The sequence below is a fragment of the Pseudovirgaria hyperparasitica genome, assembly GCF_010093815.1.
Source record: "Pseudovirgaria hyperparasitica strain CBS 121739 unplaced genomic scaffold EJ05scaffold_18, whole genome shotgun sequence".
Classification (NCBI taxonomy): domain Eukaryota; kingdom Fungi; phylum Ascomycota; class Dothideomycetes; order Acrospermales; family Acrospermaceae; genus Pseudovirgaria; species Pseudovirgaria hyperparasitica.
The window spans coordinates 591311-614685 of NW_022985566.1; the positions used below are offsets into that span (position 1 = coordinate 591311).

The 23375-nt window shown below is 50.5% G+C and overlaps 6 protein-coding genes across 6 annotated transcripts; 4 read left to right on the forward strand and 2 right to left on the reverse strand.

Moving 5' to 3' along the window:
• Positions 1-1282: 1282 nt before the first annotated feature.
• On the forward strand, positions 1283-2776 carry EJ05DRAFT_504593 (uncharacterized protein; the record flags this gene model as incomplete). Its single annotated transcript, XM_033747591.1, has 1 exon — positions 1283-2776. One exon carries the CDS (start codon positions 1283-1285, stop codon positions 2774-2776), a length of 1494 nt encoding a protein of 497 aa, XP_033596441.1.
• Positions 2777-5056: 2280 nt separating this feature from the next.
• On the forward strand, positions 5057-5656 carry EJ05DRAFT_480004 (uncharacterized protein). The gene has a single exon (XM_033744787.1). The coding sequence runs from the start codon at positions 5404-5406 to the stop codon at positions 5581-5583; it is 180 nt and encodes a 59-aa protein (XP_033596442.1). The 5' UTR covers positions 5057-5403; the 3' UTR covers positions 5584-5656.
• Positions 5657-6279: 623 nt separating this feature from the next.
• EJ05DRAFT_480005 (uncharacterized protein) lies at positions 6280-6982 on the forward strand. The gene has a single exon (XM_033744788.1). It carries the CDS (start codon positions 6310-6312, stop codon positions 6961-6963), a length of 654 nt encoding a protein of 217 aa, XP_033596443.1. The 5' UTR covers positions 6280-6309; the 3' UTR covers positions 6964-6982.
• A 3047-nt stretch (positions 6983-10029) lies between these two features.
• On the reverse strand, positions 10030-10575 carry EJ05DRAFT_425313 (uncharacterized protein; the record flags this gene model as incomplete). Its single annotated transcript, XM_033741497.1, has 1 exon — positions 10030-10575. A coding segment is annotated over one exon (546 nt), but the record flags the coding sequence as incomplete, so codon positions are not given.
• Positions 10576-13841: 3266 nt separating this feature from the next.
• Positions 13842-14369, forward strand: EJ05DRAFT_504596 (uncharacterized protein; the record flags this gene model as incomplete). Its single annotated transcript, XM_033747592.1, has 2 exons — positions 13842-13930; positions 14009-14369. 2 exons carry the CDS (start codon positions 13842-13844, stop codon positions 14367-14369), a joined length of 450 nt encoding a protein of 149 aa, XP_033596445.1.
• Positions 14370-15571: 1202 nt separating this feature from the next.
• EJ05DRAFT_480009 (uncharacterized protein) lies at positions 15572-18480 on the reverse strand. Its single transcript, XM_033744789.1, has 2 exons — positions 17491-18480; positions 15572-17441 (listed from the first exon to the last, which is right to left on the reverse strand). Exons 1-2 carry the CDS (start codon positions 18056-18058, stop codon positions 15718-15720), a joined length of 2292 nt encoding a protein of 763 aa, XP_033596446.1. The 5' UTR covers positions 18059-18480; the 3' UTR covers positions 15572-15717.
• Positions 18481-23375: the final 4895 nt, after the last annotated feature.

Below are 23375 nucleotides of genomic sequence, written 5' to 3' on the forward strand. Positions count from 1 at the left end.
GGGAGACTTGTTGTTCACTACATCAGATCAGCTGCGGGTGGATCCGTCAGCACATGGCTGGTGTGCTCTTGTTGGCCTCATGACTTAACAAGGAAATTTTGTGTCAAGTCGTTGAAGCTACAGGCCAAAATCTCGAATTTAACTGCCAATCAAATCACGAGCGCATTCCAGCCCTACCACGGCCACGTTCAACAAAACAGATCGACGAGCGGCCCGCAACCTTGACTGCCGTCCCTTCCATAGCGTACGTCGCGGCCCCTGTTCAGTCAACACTGTTTCTTCACCTGTGGCCCGCCTGGCCGGTGCTCCATATGGTCGCCCGGTGGGACTTCCTAACGACCTACCACCAGACACGGACACACTGAAGCCCGGCACAAATGTTACGACCATCGAGCGAGAGCCCTTTGGTAGGCGTTCTCGTTCATGCCAAATATGGGTTTATGTGATGTGATTCGCGCTTGAGTTCCCTTACAGATTTTCGGAAGCAGTTCCCTTCAAGTTCGAGGCGCATCATTAAGAAGGCGGTGCAGTCGAACTACGGATGAATTAGTATTCCGTCGCCCAAGATCAAGAACAACCATTCCAAGATTGTCCACATACCGTCAGCCGCCACCTCCAATCCTAGCAAGAATGACACCGGTTAGCGATTCGGTTCATGCTGTTGGGCAGAAGTACTCAGTTACTCAGTTCTCCAGCAAGGGTTTTACCATATAATCTCGTCATTCAAAAAAGCGTGCACTTGATTACTTCTTGGAAAGCCGGTAGTCTACTTTGTGAAATTTGATCTAGAAGTAAGTATGTAGAGAGGGGTCAGAACGTGTAAACAAAACACGTAATGCGGCCACATTTGAAACCATTTTGTTGCTATTATTTATTTCGCGAACGGAGACCATACCACTCATTGTCACGCTGTGAGTTACCAAGTCTTTCCCAAGCAGTATTTTCGAAGTGCATTGTACGAATTGGGATAGTAGACATGCAGGTGATGGTCTTGGAAATATGTACAAGTCAAAATAAGAACTGACTGAGGTAGTCGTATGTAGCTATCGACCTACTCCTCCGATGAGCAAGCCGGAACCGGACACGCTGACGAAAGCGTGTCCTGTTCCGGGACTGCATCACCAACAGCTAAGATATAGTAATGCGCATTCAATCTTATGGCAATATTACGCCACTCTCGGGAACCGATTCCTCTCTTGATGGCCGACGAGCTCTCTAAGCATGCAAAAGACCTCGAATCGACTGACAGCATCTCAATTAACCTAACCGCACGCGCAGCACGATGCAAGTAGTTACGCCCTCCAGAATAGGAGAAGAACTATCTCCAAACGCCAACTCATGGCCCCACAAGCCGATGAAATACCTAGATTTAGACGCCCTGGCTCAGCACAAGCGTATCAACAAGCTCTACACCAACCTCACATTCTGCTTTCCGCTGTCAGACACCAGTGTTCACACGCAGCTCTCCATTCAAGAAGCATTACGTCGCGCCCTCACTCGTCGTCTCTGTCCTGCCTTTCCATGGCTCGCTGGATATGTTTGTGACGCAGGAGAACGTCCAGGGGAGGGTCAGGGTAGATTTGCGATCAAGTACGATTCGTACGTCCCTGATCAACCACTCGGCAGCCATCTTGTCGATCCGCATCCCCGGTTCATCTCGTTTCCAGACTGGAAGGAATTGAAGAGGGTGCAATTCTGCCTTCCAACCGCCGGTCTTGATGAGAGACGTTTTGCTAGGTTCGAGACATTTGATGAAAGTGCAGGAAATGTGCTTGGCTTCGCGGTAGTATTTGTGCATGGAGGGCTGCTATTGACGGTAAGTGCCCACCACGGGAGCATGGATATGGCAGGGCTAGCATGGGCCATGCGGATGCTGGGGAAGGCGCTGAGGAATGAGAAGTACAGCGAAGAGGACCTGCGGGTCGGGAACATGTCTCGAAAGGGGCTGTTAGAGGGCTTTAAAGAGAATGACGAGTCCATTGAGGACAGCAACGTCAAGGACGAAGGCGTGACAGAGCGAACAAGACCTACAGAAACAAAGACCAAAGTAAACGACGAGACCAAGCAAACCCGCCTATGCTGGGCGTCCTTCTCGTTCTCCGCCAGCTCACTGTGCATGCTAAAGGAGTCAGCTTCACACGACGGCGTCCCATCAGACAGATTCATCTCCACAGACGACGTTCTCAGCGCATTCATCTGGCAAGCCATCACACGCGCACGCACGACTCGATTCACGGCTCACCCATCATCACTCACCACGATGCTCTCTCGAAATATCGACATGCGCCGCTCCTTTGGCGTCCCGCTCGCATATCCAGGCCTACTCGTCACCTCCACAACCACCCTACTCACGTTCGACAAACTCTTCTCTGCGCCCCTAGGCGCCATCGCGTATATACTTCGCGAGGCACTCGATCCTGAGACTCTGCGACGCGAAACACGGGCGCAGGTTGACTATATCAAGGCGCATAACGCACCTGCTAGAAAAGTGGGGGAGATTACGGGACTCGATGTGCGGCTGAGTAGTTGGGCGAAGGAAGATTGCTGTGAGGTCGACTTTGGGCCGGAGATTGGGAGGCCGGTGGCAGTGAGGAAATTGTTGTTAGAAGCTGGGGCGAGAGAGGGATTGGTTTATTTCTTGCCGCGGGGTCGGGATGGGGAGATTGTTGTGGATGTTTGTTTGACGGTGGGTGATATGGAGAGGATGAGGATGGATCGTGAGGTTGAGAGGATTGCTGTTATGGTGGGTGGTATGGGTGTTTGTGGTGATACCTAGTATGGAGATTAGTAGGCTGAGATTTGTAGTTTTGAAACAGGTGAATTTAGAGTGCAAGGAGAGGAATATACGCGGACAAAGCATTCCAGAGCAGCTAGTGTGGCTTGTCAACTTGCCGAAGTCAACACAAATATGTTGGGATATGAATAATAGAGGCGTACACAACGATAGGAGCACTGCGGTCTTAAAAGTTTGGATTTGGATATTCTGGATCGTAGTATAGCTCAAAGTGTCTGATGATCGACGTTAAGTCTAGAAAGCTGACAAGAGAGTAACGGTGATGTAGTAGGTTTCTTAGTCTTTTGATAAAGTTCAGAACAGTATTGCGCTAGCTGCTCGTATTAATTTGACCGAAAGTTTTACTATACACTCACACGGTACAACAGTGATATGACATGTTGGAGGTGAAATTGAAGTTGGAATTTTAAGTCTACTCAGGGGCTTAACGACCAACTGTGTGAGAGAATGCTGTGTAATAATATGTAATCTATACTGTGCAAAGTTACGACGTCACCATGGCAATACAACGTCATATACCGTTCGTTAATGGATAAGCAAAGACAATAACGATAATGATAATGAAAATTAACACGGCAACGCTTTACATAGCAACGCTTTACATAGCAACGACTTACATAGCAACGCTTTACATAGCAACGACTTAACACAGTAACGATTAACATAGTAACGATAACACAGCAACGATTAACACAGCAACGATTAACACAGCAACGACGTATAAAGCAGCGACTTATATAGTAACGACTAACATAGCAACGATAACAACGATAATACCAACATAGCAGCGACTTAACATATTAGCGACTTAACATAGTAACCATTAACATAGCAACGATTAATATAGTAACGATTAACATAGCAACGACTTACACAGCAACAGACGACCACACAAGCAACAGACGACCACACAAGCAACAGACGACCACACAAGCAACAGACGACCACACAAGCAACAGACGACCACACAAGCAACCTACCAATCCTAGCCACACAATCACACACCTCGACACCAAAACCTAGCCACACACCCATACTCCCCAGCACCTACCCCCTAAACCTACCACAACTCCCTATCAACACTTCCATGCCCACCACCTCCCTCATCCCCTCCCATCCCCTCCCCAACCCCAGCCTCACAATCCCACAAATCCTCCTGCCCGCCATACTCCATTCTCCATTTTTCATTCTCCATCCAGCATCAACCTTCTAGGCAGCCATAAAACCACTACCAACCACGCACTCACCGCCTCCTCGCATCACAAGACTCAATGCGGCATTTTCTCGCTCTGCCTTGCCACGTAACACCAGAAGGAAGAGAGGGGTGTGGTTGTTCAGTTGGAAATTTGGTTGTTCAGTTGGATATCTGGTTGGTTGGTTGGTTGGTCAGACTGAGTAAGCAGATGGATGGGTGCGTGCGTGAGTGAGTGAGTAAGTGAGTGACCGGACCGGACCGGACAGGGACAGGGCAGGGTAGGGTAGAGTACGATAAAGCAAGGCCGATCTGCACATCATCGAATTGAATCGCATTACATTGAGACGAAGAAGGATGGAATACCTGCGTGTGCTGTGCTGTACAAGTCAGTGTAGAGCGTGTGTGTGGTTGTGATTGTGGCTATGCTTTACGCGCAGATGCGCGGCTACCACAGGGGTGGTGATCAACCCCCAGTAACATCGTAGAACCAGGGCATGAAGTCAAGAACATTGCATACGCCAACAGTACGCTGCGGAATCGTGAGGGTATGATAAAGCTGCCATGGTCACCGGAATGACGCCTACCGGGGGCTACATAGATGTAATGTACAGTTAGGTTGTTATGAGGCGGACTCGGGATTCTGGGGAATGTGGCTGAGGCTGGGGCTGAGGCCGATGATGGCTCAAGGCTTGGCGCTGAGTGTTAATATGGTAGCTAGGGTTTGGAACTAGAATGGAAAGAACTAATTAGTTGACGGACTAGTTAGTTGAACTATGATAATCGTGGTGAACGTGCATGTATATCGATAGTAGATACTAGATGAATACTAGCTAACTCAACACCACAACAATCTCATACACAGCAGCCACCACGCGTAGAACACTCTCCCGTCTGCACCACCACCACCACGCAACGCCATGCAGCAGCGCAACGCAGCGCCATGCCATGCCCTCCATGCACGTGGCAGCCGCCCTGCAATGCCGGGAATTAACCCGTTACTAGCCCACTAACCTCCCCTCCCCTCCCTCCCCCATCCCCTAACCCTCTTAGTCACCACACGATCGCACCGCATCATTCCTTACCACACCATTAATTCCCTATCCCTATTAATTACCCAACCATCCATCGAATACATCCCTTCCCATTCTTTCGCTTCCTCCTATCCTCCTTCCATGCCTCTATACTTCTTTCCTTTCTGCCGTTGTTATATTAGATTACATTGTAGTTGTCTCCTTGCTCGTACGTCGTATCTTACGCTGTTGTATCGTGTCCTATCGTGTCCTATCGTGTCCATCGTATCATCTCCTGTGTTCCGCCCGTGAGATAGACGGTGGGTGGGTGTCATTTCCGGGCTTCTTCGTTCGCGGGTGCGGTCGGATCTAGGGACGGAGAGGTGGTGGAGGGGTGTTTCGAGATGCGTGCGTGCGATGGTGATGGTGGTGGTGGTGGTGGTGGTGGTGATGGTAATGCTATACTGTGTTTCGTGGTAGTAGGCTGGTTGGCTGGCTGTATACCGACACCTCGACACCTCGACACCTCACTTCATAGATCACGTATACCAATAATTAAATCCACACAGCAGAATCGTGTGTAATATCTAACCAAACACCATCCTCGCGTACCGTTTTGGTAGAGACCAGGTCGCAATTTCAACTCTGCAGATACAGATAGTTCTAGCTAGATAATTACACCCGGACATGATCGCGCGGCCGTACGCGAACTGTATCTATTATCCAATATCCATTCTCCATTCTCCATTCTTCAATCCACTATTGCCCGTTCTCCATTATCCATTATCAATTATCATCCACCCCTCCAACTATCCGTCCATCCGTCCACCCGTAGATACGCACCCACCCCCCTCCCCCTCTTAACCCTCCAAACAACCCTCCGCTACAAGCCCTCTCACCCATCCACTCCCCTCCCTAACCCGCAACCCCTCAAACCACAAACCATAAACCCAATACACACCCATCCCAACCCCCTGCCTTCACCCGTAAACAACCCTCCCGCCTCCCGCATCTGAAACACGCTAAACCACATGGTGCGGGCGGCATTTCTTAGTGGCCCGGGCAACTAGTGCCTGATGCCCGCCTCTCAAATTGGTTCTATTTTCGAAAACTTCTTTAAAAAAATGCCTCATTCAATTGAGACATTATTTTGCTCCCATATTAACATCTGCCGCGAATGATAGAAACAGAGAATGAAACTAGGAATTTCGCGACGAGCGCACGCTCCTTCTAGGTAGGAAACATATATAAATCATCTTCGAGTTCATAGCCAACAAATTATTCATGATATCTATCGGCATTACTCTACAATGCATTTCTTAAACACACTTATTACTATAGTGGCTGCTACCAGACTTATAAACGCCTATCCACAAGTTAACTCTCTAATAACCGACCGGGACGAAATACGAAAGAATATTACCCTCCCAGCCGTAGAGAAGATTATTACTGCACTCGAAGACCCAGATCGTAAAATTCCAGATCTATGGGAGCAAGTATACTCTCAGGTCGGATCGTATAATGTCTGGAACGAGATTTGGACCGAAGTTATCCATGGGTTCCACCGTATCAAACTACCGAAGTATTTGGAGACCAAAAAAGTTAGTTGTAACGACGACAAGCCGGAGAGCAAGGAGGATTATGAGCGTTCTTTGATATTGCTATTCGAATCTATTCGACAGTCTCATATCTCCAACCTTCACGGCGATCAACGGTACTCTCATGATTTAGTCCTTACATCTGGCACTGTCATGGCCTATGGATGTGACTATGGCTGTGGGCAGACTATACATCTCAGCGATCTCATAGCCATACATGCTGCGATCATGAATTCGTGTCCTGACAATGGCGGGTCCCTTGGTATAGATGAATGGCGCGCACTCTATGGTGTTAGAAGCACATTGTCCGACGCTTGGAGTACATGTGTCCGCCGAACGGAAGATAGACCAAAGTGTAAGCATTGAACATAATAAGAGACGGAGAAAAGCGTTTGTCTGTTGGGTACTATGTCTATCTACATACTCTGTCTACTCACATACTCTGTCTATTCACATACTCTGTCTATTCACATACCCTGTCTATTCACATACCATGTCTACTTAGATACCATGCCGGCCAAGAAACTACATACTCGGGGTCGACGAAGTAAATACTCTCATCCAGGATAGGCACGATACTGTAGTAACGACATTAGCTTGACTCCCATGAGACTTTAATCCACTCTCTCGGTATAACTACGATTGGGTTCGCCCGCCGACAGCCTACAATAGTCTAGCCACGGCTAGCGAACCATGAACTTCGATCATTCGCTGTCTGTTGGTCGTAGCAAGATGAACCTGAATGATGCTACAATACGAATGGCTGATCGGCAGATGAGTTTGGCAGGTAATGGTACGTGTGATGTGATGCAGGCTACGCGGGGCTGGGATGTGTGGTACGTGAGTGCGTGCGTGCGGCGCGTGCACGGGAGTGGAGTGGAAGGGATGACATACTATGGCATACTGGATGGATGGATGGATGGAGGGATATATTTAGTCCGTATACTATACTATGCTATAGTATAACGCATGAACGGATGGGGATTGGATCTAGGATGGAGAGAATGGGATGGAATAATAACACTCAGAAATCGAACTGAGACTGGGACTGAGACTGAGAGTTCGAGAGATTAGTGATCGATTACCACCTAGGCTCTAGATGTGTATCATAATCCATAGTTCATCATCCATCCATAGTTCACAATTCACAGTTCCAGCAGCGATCGATCGCAGCCAGAAAAACACCATGCGCCACGCCACGCCAGGAACCCAACCAGAACCAACACCAAACCAGAACCAAGTATCCAGTCATTCAGGAACCAGGAACACACCTCAGGAACACAGAAACTTGGTATACCTAGCTAGGATTACAACATCTAGACTATATGGTTAGTAGCTGTACAATCCAGACCAGATCCGACCAGCGAAAGGTTAAACTCCGCACTACATAGTTACCTACTTCCTTACCTACTCCCTTCCGTACTTACGATGAACCACGAACCACGAACCACGACCCCAAAAACCCACAAAACACAACGAACCACGAACCACAACCACGAAACCACAACGAAAGGTAAAACTCCGCAGCTCTTACGAACCACAACCTCCGAACAACGAACCACCAAAACCCCCCATCATCTCAGGGGAAGGAAGCGCACCACCACCAGCACCATCACCACAGCTACACACAGCAAAACAAGCAGCAGCAGCAGCAGCAGCGTATCGATCAAGTCAGTTCTTCCAATCGACACTTCATAATTAGTGTATGTGTGCGGTATGCGTACAGTATGATACAAATACAAAAAGTCCCGCAAACGCACGTGTCGTCCCCTCCTCCTCCTCTAACCCACCCCAGCAAGCCCAGAATAGCAATACTTAGTTCTGCCCACTCATCCCCGGTAATCAAGTGAAGTGACTGCATCCCAGCTCCAGCTCGAGCTCGGGCCCTCTGTTGAGAATGTTTCGACGGTTTCGAGGGTATGCATGTATGTCTTGGCTGTGCTGTGCTGTGCTGTGCTGTGCTGTGCTGTGCTGTGCTGTGCTGTGCGGTGCGGGGAGATAGGGGGGAATGGGCAGGCAGGCAGGCAGGTATGCAGGATGCGAAACGCGATTTGAGCGTGACTTATGGGTGCCTGACCTGTATGTATGTGTGTGTATGTATGTGTGTGTATGTATGTGTGTGTATGTATGTGTGTGTATGTATGTATGTATGTGCATGTAATGCGTGTGTATTGTGAGACGAGACAAGAGGAGGGAGGGAGGAGGAGGAGGGGTAATTAGTGGCAGTAGCAGCCAGCGCACGAGGGCACGAGCACGCGCACGCACAACAATCAGGCACGCACACACACACACATGATGGATATGCAAAACCCACCGAACAAAACACCAACATCCACCGGTCAAAAAAAAATAGCAGTAAAAACGGGCCAGATCATATGATTTGAATTATTATTAGATTCTTCGGAAACTCGTCTTTCCCCTTCTTCCCCTTCCCCTCTTCCTCCGCCGGGACCAGGTCAAGACAAGACAAGTCAAGACTAGACTATCTACTATCTGCCATCTGCTATCCATTTCCCCACCACCAAGATAGGAACGCGTCCCATCCATCCGTAGATGCATCGCATCATACCTATGCCAAAACTCTCTGGAAAACAACTTCGACAACAACATCAACTACTACTACTAGAAAAACCAAGGAAAAACAAAACAAACAAGAGACTTTCGTATGCGCCGGTTCAAATGCTATGCTTTCGCTTTCCATGGTACCCGCTGAAAATTTGGAGTTTTGTCAAAAAAGTACGCCGTTTCCATGCCTTGTGTCGGACGGAATGATGCAATGTGATTTGATTGTGTGCCGTGTCCACCGGGGACAGTGCTGGCAAAAGGAGATAGAGAGAGAGACTTCGTCCGTGGCACTCGTGTTCAATCCGTCTGTGCATCTATCGTGATCCCGTGACTATAGTGACAAAGAAAACTTTTTAATGGTCGGAGAGAGGAGATGAAGGTGGTGGTGCTTTAGTAGGCTGCGTGCCGGTGTGCGTTGGAGCTGAGGAAGCGTGTAAAGATGTTGCCGCTGGACTTAGCCTTCTTGGCCGGCTTCTCGTCGTAAATGTTGAGCGTGTGCTGGATCTTTTGGTACGAGGTCGCTGGCTGCACGTGCACGAGGGTAGCACCACTGTCCATATCGTAGTGCGGGATGCACGTGGCGTTTTGAGCGACATCATCGTAGGATCCAGTGAAGCTGGCAGGCGAGCCGCTCGAGACCGAGTCCGCGGAAGAGGAGCGTGTTGGAGGTGAAAGCGACGGTGTTCGAGAAGCAGCGCGAGAGGAAGGATAGGATGGGTATGCGTGGTAGGACAGGTCTTGGTACGATCGGTTGTAGCGCGACCTCGACTCAGCATGGCTCGCAGCCAGAGCGTATTGCTGTTGCTCTCGCAGACGAGCAGCGCGCATCTTTTCAGCCTGGGCTGCTGCTTCGCGGGCCTGATGGTCACGGATAGGCGCCAAGAACGGCTCGAGGTGTATGTAAAGATCTTCAGGATTGATCCGGAGGTCCCATTCCAGAAGGTGGAGGAGCTGCCTCTCCATCAGGTTGACTTCGGTGATTGAGAAGCCAAAGTTTTCGTATCCACGCACTGAAGTGTAGCGGGCCCAGTGCTTGTTCTTGGGGGAAGAGTCGTTGAGATTTTTGGCGGCCAGGATCAAAGAGGCGAGGAATATCCGGTGAACGGTACATTGCATGCCCTTTGCAACCGAAGGAAGACGGGCTTGTAGTCTGCTCAGGTAGACCAGCGAGGTCATCAGAGTTGGTACCTGTACATGTGACCGCTCAACCAGTGATGTGATGAATGCCTCGACGGAAGGTAATATCGAATCCTGTACATGTGACGAACGCTGGGGTGGACTGGAGGGAGGAGTAGGAGGTAGTTGCTTGCGGGTCTCTGGACGAGCCTCGCATCGAATAACTTGGGAGGCCTTTCGAGCAAGATATGCAATCATGTCCCTAGAGACTGGCATCTGCACGAAGCAGTCCAGAGCAGCCTTGTTCTGGTCTTGGGAGGGAATTGCGTAAGCCATGGCGTATGGAAGGCGTGTGAATGGCGTGAAGATTGGTGGTGGTGATGAGTAAAGCGAGAATTGGCGTGGTTCGGTAGAGGATATATGTATATCAGACTTGACACCCAACTAGCAGTGATATGTTGCGTGGTGGTCCGTGTGAGGATGATGGTGTGCAGGGGGGTTCCGAAGGGGGTAAGAGAGCTAAGACGAAGGATCCCTGTCGATGCACGGCAGAGGGGCCCACTCAGAAGCAGGCGCAAGGATGATGGAGTCTGGTGAGGCAGCTGGCGTCCTGGGGGGGGGCTGTCCGGTGCTGGTCCTTGATGTCGGAAGAAAGGGTATTTTTTGGGAAAGTTGCTGTCAGCTGAGCCGTGTGTCTGTTGCTTGAAGTCGGGACTGCGGGCGTTCGAGAATGTAGCGATGACAACTGCCAAGATCCGACCAGCGGAGAGAGAGAGAACCGTGCGAATAAAAAAAGGGTTGAGTAGGAGCGAAAGAATGCCCAAGGCGTTCCAGATGAAGCACTGCCGTCACTGGTCTCGTTGGTAGTGGGAAGTGGTGTTGCGAGGTTGAATTCGCCGAGGACTGCGCCTTGACGAAGGAAGACTGGCTGGTCGGTTGAGAGAGGCTGGCTGTTCTACGGGCGCACCGGGCTGGCCGAGAACAAGAGGGTAATGGTGGCTGAATAGAAGACGAAGAAGACGAAAAGAAGAAGAAGAAATAGAATAAGATGGGAGAAGAAAAGGTGAAGTGGAGAGAGAGGTTTGAATGTGAAGATGTCGGAATAATGCTCCAGCAGCAGCGGAGAGCAACGATACTTATTATTGTTCACAGCCGTTGTTTTCGGTTGCTTGCTTAAGTTGCTTGGCCTGGCGGTTGCAGGTAGCAGTGGGCGGTAACAAGAGGAACTGCAGCGCTCTCTCTCTCTCTCTCTTGTCGCTTGTAGAGGCGGTACGAGAGGGCGAAGGTGGGGGGGCGTCTTTGGTTGGTGGTGGTGTGTGGGTAACTTGCCAGGTTTTGAGCCAATGACGACTGCTGATCAAGCTGTTTTGTCTGGCGCGCGAGAGCCTCGTCGTCGTTTATAGGCTGAGAGACCGTCAACCACACTTGATGGTCGTCAAGAGGCGTGTTTCAAGCTCTCGGTGGCCTGCTGCCAACTGCACTCGCTGTTCGTGCTTCGTAGGCCGTCGTCGTCTGTCTGTCTGCTCCGCTTGACCACTCTCGAGCCTGGTGCAATGATCCACAGGCACTACGTTTCCTCGTGCGAGGGGGTCGGTGTTTCGTCTGTTTGTGGCTTATCTGTTTGAGAGCCAATACTGCAGGCGACGCTGTCCTGCGATGAGGGCTAGTTGCGCAGTGAGAAACGTTTGAGTCACAGGATTCTGTGTAAGGATGCCGATGTTGGATGTTGGATGCTGGATGCTGGATTCTGGATTCTGGATGCCAAATGCTGGGCAATGATTCAAGTCTGCTTGCTATATACTGGCTGTCGTGACAGAATCGAGTGGCGGGACCGCTGGGTTGGGTGCAAAAATGCGTAATTATGGAGTTGGGTACCACTAATTTACTTGCTGAACAGTATCAGAATGAGGCTGGGACATTATTCTTTGTATGCGTTGGCAGCGCTGTGATGCTGGCTGTCGTAAACAATAGGATAATAGGACAATAAGCGTTGCTTGCTTGCTGAATAGCAGCAACTCACCACCTAACCACGCCTAGATAGCCCCAGGTAAGCCCAGGTGTCTGAATAGCCCCGCCCAATCAATGGCTTGCGACATTCACTATAATGTCGGAGTCATTCATGCGGAACTTCGACTTGACGAGTTCGTAAGCCCTCGATAGTTTAGGTACAGAGAGGTTTGGTGATTGATTGCCACGAGCCCCCAGCCACGGGGGTTGCGTGTTCGCCTTCAACAGCCCCGGATTTCGTGCAGAAGGTGGATTACCACCCAGTGCCGGCGAAGATTGCGTTGGCGAGACCCAGACCGATGCATGACCTCGACTCCAGACATTAGTATCAGGATCCGGCATGATTGCAAGTCTGGAACAGGTAAAGGATAAGCAAGATTTGGACTGGTTGACGCGTCGTGCCAGGAAGTTGATAGCTGGAAGCTTCGTGCAATTCCAACCATCTACACGCGCCACTCGTGGCTGAAAGATCTGCCGAGTGCCGAGCGCCAATCATATAGCCAGGAGCACAACCAGTGCCGAACTTTTTCCCCACCAGCCACGCGAACGGAAGGCGCAGGGCAGTCGTGTGAATGGCGAACCGCTATTCTTTTTGCTCCACTTGACTTTGCGCCCCCCCGCCTTCATTCTCACCATCATCCCGACTCACCATCAACCCATACCATCACCACTGATACAATACTACCTTATTATCATCATCATCATCATCATCATCCCTTGCTATTCGTCACGCGCACTTCACGCCATCTATGATCTACGATGCCCACCGCAGCAAGCATCTGCACTGTCTGCATCAGCAATCATGCATCAAATGATCATGCTCTCAGCTGCCCCAACCACGAGCACCACATTTTCGCATCTGGTTTCTCCACCCAAGCAACTTGGTTGGCGATCTGGCCCATCACTCATCATGGAATCAATCAATAGTGTCGAAACTTATCGACTGCCTCTCGACTGTCTGGCCTTCTGCAAACCTTACACACAATGCCATCTTCAAGCGCTGCACAGCCACCATCTATCTCCTTTGCATCTCGTCAGACTATTGATGAACGACTGTTCGAGACACGCCAAGATGTCGTGACTACGCGTCTATGCATCCTCCTTATTTGCACACAAGAGCCGAAACCTATCTTGCATCGCTCTCACCTTCACACTACGCCTCAGGTTATTTTGAGAGACTCGAGAGGGCGCTCAATGTCGCACTGTGCCACGCGCCTCGCGAGCGCTTAGCCGTCCGCCGTTCGGGCGGCTGCACGCCCTACTAGAGGCCAGTCGAGTGGCCTCTACCCAAGTAAGAGCCAACAGAGCCTCAACTTTCTGACAGGCGTCTCGCTGCACTGCTTATTTTAGCCCTGTCTAGTGTTTGGTCTTCCAGAATCCAGTTATGCTAATCTTCTTTGACTACAGATCGCCTGCAACGATCCTAATTCCTTACCTCTCCTCAGACACTTTTCGCTTGTTGCTTCCCGAAAAAGCCCTGAGATCGATCAAGTAGCCCAAAACAGCTATTACCGTTGGCTCCAAACACCCATTTCTGGCATTCCTGAGGCCTCGAGATGCCATTCTACATGACACCTTGCAAGCCGCAAGGACACGGGGCTTTGTCGCAACTCTGTAAAAGAGAGCTGCTGAAGGATCTCCTTCGGTCCGTGTGACTATCTGTAGCCATGCACTCCGTGATGTGATCCATATCCTCTCTTTTGCGTTTAGCTCAATTGCTAAGTCGTCCGTCCAAGAGGCATTATTTTGTTTGCCGCGTCTTGTCTCTGATCGGTGTCGCTAAGACCGAGCGAGCATCAGCAGCCTCGCGCGGGTCAGGCCGCTGTAAGACCAGCCCTACGGAAGCGCCCGAGCGATCCTTCGCCCCTCCTCCAACAAGACCAGGATTCATCTATGCGACTGGCGATTTTCAGATCGAGAACTCTTCTTTCAGCATTATCGATTCTGTAGACTTTGCAAATCAACACGTTCAGCAGTTTGATCCCACGCCTCATATGCACTACTACAAAGCCAATACTGCAACACAAGGCAGTGGACATATATTTGCAACTACCGTCGGCAAGCGGCCAGAACTAGAAGAATAAAATCCTAGCATCACCAGTGACCTACGTTCTATATGGAGTAACACGGAGTTGTGCTAGGATCATGGATCTGAGACGAAGATCTACTTTTGTAGAAAGCCAAGACGCGTTCCAGCGACCAGTATACAGGTAGTTGTCATACCCCAAATGACGTCTATGCCGCAATCGGTCCCGCTTCCAGACCCGCATGCAGGTCCCGCGTCCGTGTTTTCTGTATGTGCTCTCTGGTTCCTATTTGAGACTCTTGAAAGTCGTGCGATAGGTCGCCAGAAGGATTGCAAGACCACATACCACAGGCCATCTGCTGTACAAGAATTCGCTCAACTAAAAATTATTAGTGAGGTGTCGCGCATCGATTGCGCCAATTGAGCCGGACTTGTCCCTACAGAGACCACTAGCTGCTTCACGCAATCCTTCAGGCCCGGCAAACGTCAACTGGTGACAACACCACCCAATATTATTTCGTTGAATGTGGCCTTTCGGATCTCGACATGATCTTTTTTTCCCTCTTTGCATTCGACTGCTCAGCATGTAGGAAGGGAGGAGGTTCTTGCTGCATTGCCCAGCCGCAGATACTCGGACGACCTGTACTGTACCTCATCAATTAACGAAAGGGCGGTCCTTGGCTACCCAGCGCATGAATATTGGCTCGCATAGATCCCATCCACAGGGCGTCATCAATATCGCCTGCCTGACACACACACACACACCTCGTGCCTACCACTTTGGGATAATACACACTACCTACATACCGAGGTAACTAGGCATCTTACATGCTGTTTGTATGAGGTGAGCCGGTGGCTTTAATTTTCTTCTTTCTAATGTCGCCGTGGCGGTGCCAGGCAAGCAGGCAGGTAGGCAGGCCTCTCTCTATTTGTCATTCATTCATCCATTCAGGATTTCGTTCACCAAGGCTGCTAACTAACATAGCATGTACCTGCATGAACCAATACTATTATTATTATTAGTCTGCATGGGTTTAATTGGGTGAATCTCTGGATGGTCAGGCCATCATTTTTCGCATCCCGCCCTCTCCATCCATCCATGGCACCCGTGACAACCATGCATGCGCACGCACGCAAGCACGCAAGCAAAGCGATGGAATAGTTATTTCATCATGTTCTCCGTCCGTGAATGCGGCGCGCAATCATGATAGTGATAATGATAATGATAACGATAATGACGTGACGATATCATCTATTTCTAGAACGCTATTAGACCATAGGGGGTATCGAGCTACAACGACAACAACGACAACAACAACAACAACAACAACTACAACAACTAATCCCTGCAGAACAAACAAACACCACACCCGCCATCACCGCCACCACAACTACCCTCATGTCTTCTAAGGCAACAACTTCGACGCCAACCCCTCCCGGCCTCTATACGGACCCAACGCAATCGGGATCCTCCCCGAATACCCAAAATCGCCCTGCGCATCCTGCAACGCAGCCGCGACTTTGCCCGTCATGCGCGCGATCCAGCGATCGTTAACAAGACCGCCAACGAGCGCCTTCTTCATCCCGTCCTTTGTGCTCTGGTGAAGGTCGCGCGCAAATTCCTTCATTTGCGCCTTTGTCGTGCCGTCAGAGAGGTTTTGCCGGATGTGCTTGGCGAAGACCTTGAAGCCGGCGGCGTCGCGGACGCGCATGCGTTCTGAAGGGGTGATGGAGGATATGCTCTCTGTGTCGCTCGTGGTGGTGTCTATGGGGAGGGATGATGATGGCGGGGAGATGACGGGCGAGGAGGAGTTGTTATCATCGTTGTCGGCCGTCGCCTCGTCCAAGTCCTTTTCGAACTCGATGATCTTGGTCGACTTGACGAGTGCGGCAGTGAAGTTGAGCAGGCTCTGGTCGAAGCTGGCTGGCAGGCTGCCGTGCACGCTCATGACGATTTCCGTCTCGTCTCTTTGCAACTTGGCCAGGGCGGCCTCGTGCTGTTTCGCCTTGGGCGTTGTGCCCTCTTCGTGCTGGATTGCGGACTCGAGGGCTTCTTCGTCGGCGGGGGTGGGTGCGGGGGGGATGATGTGTTCGTGGTGCGGGAGGAGGAAGGACGGAATGGTGAAGGAAGCGTCTGCGCCGCCGAGACGGACGACTTGGGAGATGGTACTGGAGTGCGGGATGATGCGGTAGGCGATGACTTCGTCGAATTTGAGGAAGGCGGTGATGGTGGAGAGGGTGCTTAGGGGGACGGTGGCGACGCCTTTGATGTCGAGGAGTTGCACGCAGAAGTTTGCGTCGGCGGTCCAGGAGGCGACTTTGCGTTGGAGACGGCGTAGCTCGGCGTTGTTTTCGGTGTAGCGTTTGAAGACTTGCTTTTGGAGCATTGAGGAGAGCCATTTCCCGGAGCCGGCGGCGTTGATGCTGCTGATGCGAATGGGGTGGAAGTAGCTTAGAGGGGCGAGGAGGAGCCGGAGCAGGAATGGCAGGCGGTGCATGAACTCTCGCGTGCGTGGTGAGGAGAGGTTCTGGAGAGTGGTGACGCGGACGGATCTAGATGGAGGGTGAGGAACTGAAGGCAAGTCGTGCAACTCAGCGCTGGCAGCGGCGCGCATCTCATTCTCGTCGTCGATCCGGACACCGCGCTCCTGTTTCGCTTTGTGCCTGGCCTGCTGTCGTGATTGGTATATAGCACTCGTCGTCCGGATCTCCGTCAAGCGTTCCTGATACTGCGTGTCGGCGACCTGGTCGTCTGGACTCAGAGTCGTCACCATGTCCAGTCCAGCCTGCCAACCGTCACGATCCACCCCAGAAGAGTCTGACAGTCTACGTACCTGCGCTGACGAATCCGCCAACCAGCTAACCCCCGTGAGCGTCTCGCGCAGTTTGGGTCTGTCCGTGTACTTTTTGCCGCCGATATTGGCGGCGCGAAGCAGCGGTGTGTTGTCGAGGAACACGCTGATCTCGGATGCCGCATCGTCTTGTACATCGTCCATCTCGGCGAAGGTCATCTCGAATTTGCCGCCCTTGATGTTGGCGTATACATCGCCGATCTCGATGGCTCGGAAGAAGCGCACTACGACTTCGTCGACGTATATTGCCAGCTCGATGTCGTCCGTCAGCTTGAGTCCTGCGACGTGATATCAGTAGCTTGTTCCGATAATCTAGTGTCTAATTACCAAGTTCAATGCCATGAGCAACAAGCGTAAGGCCAGAGCAGGAGAACGTCGCGCCCCTGATGACCATCAACCCATCCACATCCGTATCAATCTCGAGCGCAGGAAGATTAAACAGCGCAAGCTGATCCCTCACAAACGACGGATGCTGGCCCAGCGTCTTCCGCAGAACCCTCCTTGCCAGCCGTGCCGCTATCCGGAATTGAAACAGGCACGTGAGCAGGATGGACGGATAGCACGCGAGTGCAAACCCGGCGTACAGCAGCCACGACGTCGAGCAGATGGCATACACCAAGTTGAACGTGGCGAGGAACGTCCACAGCGGTATCGAGGGCAACACGCGGTTATCGCGGCCGTGTCCGTACACGACGATCAGGCTCTCGATTGCGGCTCCGGAGAGTGCCCATCGCCGTGCCCAGGATAGGGTTGCGACGAGGAGGACGAGGATCGAGGTCGCGAGGTATGGCCATGTTAATCCGGGTTTCGACGATGCATCGCGTGGTGGGTGTGAAGTGCAGTCTTGGTGTGGCGGCACGGGCTTCCTTGGTATCTTTGTTGCGTTGGATGCCATGATCGAACATTAAGACCAGATTTGAAATAAATGGTGTTTGTTTGTTTTGGCTGCGCTTTCATGATCATAAGACAGGCATGATTCTTGTGATGGTAGTAGAGGTGAATAAGTAAGGATCCGGGGGTTTTCAGATTGGGCGGAGGTACAGAGTTGCTGTGCCTGGCTTTGGTGTTGCACAAGGCTTGAGAGGCAGGTTCAGGGTAAATGGATGGATGGATGGAAGTGAAAGCGTGGCATGCGGTGTCTAATTATGATGTCAGTGGTCGTCGCCTGCAGCCAGGGAGGCGTTTGGTGGGGTGAAACCGTGAAAGCGACCACCGACGCGCGCCGTTTTCTGCATGGAGGGAGAGAACGAGTGGAGATATTGACTCGCGAGTAGGTGGCCTCCATCTACAATTCACATGGTTCTTTGGTGATGGATAGCCTGAAGTCCTGGATATTCACGAAGATCTGCTGCGTGGATAGTCAAGAAGAATAGCTGACACACGGGGCTCAGTCGCTTAGTGAGATTATCAAGAGACGCGATCAACCTTTTAATTGTTGGATGTGACAGTGAACTGATGCGAAATATCGACACTTGGTTTCGAAGGTCGAATCTTGACATGAGCTTGGTCTGGCCGAGTATTCTATACATTACGCGCGAATGCAGTGATGGACTACATGAACAGAACATGGCCATTTGGCATCTCGTTCATTGAAGTGTCAGAACGAGAGTCCCGAATTTCCTTGATGCGGACAATGAAATCAATATGTAATTCCTGAAAGAGGGTGCTTGTTACTGTTGATAATCTGTTCACTTTTTATATTATGCCATTAGTAGGTGCAAAACACTAGACCTAGGTTGTATGTTGATGACGGACATGGCTCTTTCTCATTTACCAAACAGAATCGCACAGTCATTTCCACGAATTACGAACAAGATGGCTGTCAGTGGCCCAATCTGTTTACTTCTGCTACATTCTTCCCCAAACCTTTGGAAGGCGTGGAGTGGGTAAGAAGGGGCTGATCGAAGATGAAATAGGCAATGACTTATCCAGACTGATTGATTATTATCTGTCCTTGCATAGCTTAGCTCTTGGGCTTCCTCCTTGATCATCTTACACGATCAAATTAGTATCTCTACATATCCATAGTCAACGGTTACCTTCGTTATTTCTCCCTCCGCTTTGAGCGCCCACACCCTCGTTCCATTATGAGACGTCCAACCACATTGGCATCTGTGTAAGCCAAACCCGGTTCGAGGACAGAATATGCGCTGACTAAGTACTATAACAGCAGAAGTCTGTATATACTACCTTTGTGCCAATCTCCGACCACTCTAGACAAACGTTTTGTCTTATAGCTATTCGCATTACACGCCATCGACCGATTCAATCAACATCTACAATCCATGTTCCATCAACGTAACTAACAATATCACCTTCTAGACCGCTACAAGCTCTCGCATGAGTTCACCACGGCAGTGTATGAGGTTCAGAGCGACTGCGATCCAGACAGCATTGGAGATGATCTCCGGAGATGGAGCAGTGATATGGTTCTCTATGTTCGGCCGCACACGGGCATTGATCCCCTAAATGGTCGATTAAAATGCTCCGTTGGCTTCCTGGATGAAGCGGATGCCATTGAAGCAAACGGACAGACTGACGTAGGTATCATGAAACACTTCATCATCACGTCAAAGACCACCGAACAGCTTCACGAATTCTTGCAGCGCACGAAAATAGTAGGCATGAAGCCTTGGCGGAACCAAGGAAGCCTTGCCTTCATCAGGATGCCTGATTCGGATGCCTCTCCTCCAGGAAGCCCACGCTGTATCGGTCTACCCTCGAGGAAGATGACAAGGATGTCACTAGAGCTCAGCGTAATTTTGGAAAAGTTTCCACCACAATGGCCTCCGTGCCGGTTCTATAAACCAGAGCCCCTGCAGCCCCTGCTCGTGTTCCATTCTTTTCATGTGCTTCGCCAACTGAACGAAAGGTTTTCGGATCTAGGGTCCCGCCTTCAGAGACTAGGTGTAAGAGAGCGAAGATATATCAAGGAAACAGACTCTCACCGGGTCTGCGAAATTGGTTTCCGTCACTTTAGCGAAGCCAGCACTGCCTATCGATGCATCTATGGCGAGAAACCGCCGGAAGGTGCCATTGTACGCCACAATATCACAGTGGAGGATCGAACCGTGACACTCCACGATCTTCCACTTTGGGCAAATCCTTTCATTATTGCAAGACTTATTGTACTGCACGGGTATGAGATTCCTTCCATAACCGCCTACAACGTAGCCTGGGGTCGGTGTGATGTCGTAATGGCCGATCACGCAAGCGCTATTCATGCTATTAATTCGCTAAGATTGCGATTGATGGGCAAAGATGTAGAGGTTACGGCCTTTTGTCCCGGAACTGGGAATACTCCAGTGACGAACCTCGAGCCAGGGGCGGAAGAGGAACCCTCATCATCTGACTTCGATGATGACTCTATTCTGTCGACACATTCTCAGTCAACGATAAGCGAGCAATCATCAGAAGATGTATACAGCGACAAAGATACTGCCACCGCAAAGTCTGAGCTATCACAAGATCGACTCGTGGCGTGGCAAAGTCGAGTAAAGATTGCAGAGGCCATGCGGAGAAAGACCGAGTGTGAGCTCAAGGAAGCGAGGGCTGCACATTCCGACGCACAAGCAGCATGGGAAGCGCAACGCCAAAGCCTGAATTGTGACATCAATAAGCTCAAAAAAATGGAGGAAGTACGCGTTCAGCTTGCGTTGAATCTGGAGAAGAGGATGGAAGAGGAGATTAGTGATAGAGGGGCCGAAAGGGCGGACTTTGAGTCAAAACTCATAACATTAAAGCATGAAAATGACGATTTGGCCGTCGAGAAAGACAAGGCCGTATATTCCTTGGCCGAACGGAAGAAGGAGTTTGCCAGATCTATGCACGACATGAATCTTGAGAAAGGAAGACGTCGAGAGCAGGAGAAGAAGCTACGGGAGGATGTCGACCGGCTTGAAAAGGCGCTTCTCGAGGCTGAGTCTGGACAAAGGAAACTCCAATCAGAACGGAATGGCCTGACAAAACAGAATCAGTCCTTGACGAGCAAGAACAAGTCGTTGGAAAAGGCACAAAAGAATTCCCGTACCGAGAAAGATTCGCTGGTTTCCAAGGTGAAAGGCATGCAGGCGACCATCGAGAAGATGCAAAAAGCTGCAAATGAGGCGAAGAGAACTTCTGACGTCGAGCAAAAGAAGAGTTTAGACGCTCTTGAGGAACTTCGCAAGATTGCAGACAAAGCAACACAGCCTTCCGAAATCGATCAAAAGAACCTGGATACCATTGAGGAGTTACGCAAAGAGCTACACCAAGCGAAGACATTCTCAGACCATATCAATCAGGAAAACCTTCGAGTCAACAAGGATATTTGGAAGGAACTACAACAGAAGAGGGAGTCCTATAAAGACGACCAAGCGACTATCATGCAGCTTACCATAGACTTGAGCCAAGCGAAATATTCTCTTGATGCTCAGAACAAAGCATGGGAGGAAAAACATAAACGAGATGAGGAGGATATCAGGCGCCTTGTGCGAGAGCACCAAGATTATCGGGACATGCATGCCGCGGAGAAGCTTGCCATGTCATTGGAACTCGAGACTGCACAACGTACCATTAAAGACAACCACACTCGATATCAATCACAAAGTAGCGTGTGGCAAGCAAACGAACGGCAGCATATCAAGGAAATCGCCGATGCCGTAGCTGCAAAGAAGCACATAGCTGAAGAAGTCACTGAGCTGAAAAGCGAGATACATCGACTACAGCGGGACAGGAAAAGTCGTGCCAATACCACCCGTGATGAGAGTGAGCAGATCAATGATCAAGTCACCGAATTGCAAAACGACTACGACAAGTCTCTTGCTGAGCAACTCAAGAGGGAGAAAGAGACCACGAAACATCTCTCTGCGACGTGCGAGACTCAGCAGGCAGAACTACTAAGACTCCGGGAGCAGCTACCGCGACAGCCACTGTCTGAGTCAGAACGAGATGTAAATCTTCTGCAATCACCAATAAGCTCGCTGCCAAAGCCACTTGGTAGTTACTTGAGCTCTGATAATGTATATGGTATCCAGCGCGGACTCGAATCTGGTGACAGACGTGCATCCTCAATCGGAGAAACATCGAACCAGCTTCACTCCAACGATATCGATGAGCTATACGTCAACTTGGAAATCATCGCAGAGCCGATCATCCGAGCGCGCGAAAACCTCGACGCAGCTCTGGCCAAATACCCCCTGGAAACCTTCCAAACCTGCACGGTGTCTCTGGAAAAGAGGCTGGAAGATCTGGAACGCAAACACGAACACGACATGTCCGTTCATCACACGAGGTCCAAGCGTATCCAAGAACACATTCGAGACGGAAGAGAATTCATAATCGCCGCGCTCCGACGTCAAGTCACCGAGCGCGACGCAAGGCTTGCGACACGCACCGGGCAGCAAGAAACACCCGTCATCGAATACGCTCCGTCGGCCTCAGCCTCAGGCCCAGCTCCAGCCTCGAACGCAATCCCCGAGCTCCGCATTGATCTCCATCGTCCTGAGCACGGCGCGAGGGTGGTGGGCCCGCATCAGGTCCTCCTAAGCTTCTATCAACCACAGACCGGTGACGCCGTGCGCCCAAGGCCATTTCAACTCGCTATCATTGAGCAGCCTATGTTACCAGTCTTGCCTGCTGATGAGAGAGGTGTTATTCAGGAGTTGCCACCGTCGGAAAATGGGTCTGCAACGCAGCCTAGGACGAATAGTTATCTCTGGCAGCATACGCAGCGTGCGGATGGGGCTTTGGAGTGAGAGCTGGGATGTAGTGGTTGGTAGCTGGGCTAAGGGACAATGGGAAAAGGAGAAAGAAGGGAGAATTTGGGAATAGAGGGGGAAGTCCTTGTCTGTTTGTACAACTGTCTTTTACATCTTGTTTGTCGTGTATTACTCTTGCTTGGATTGAGGTTATCATTCTCTGGTTGTTTACAGTGGTGTATGATGGTGGGTGTTGGGTGTATGTGTAGTTTAGACGAGACTTGGATTTTGTCAAAAGCCAAAGTCATAGTTCATCGCTACTAGTACAGCTTTTTTTGGTCTTGAGTCCATGTTCTAGGTCGTTACTGCGCATGTCCTCGTGTGCCTGTCGTTGTAATGTATAGGTAAGTCTCTTGTGAGATACATATATACATACACACACACGCACAAACACACACATAGCATAGACGTAATCACAGCGGATGCAAAGAAGACATATCCTTCCACGAAATCACCCCAATGACCCCTTATATA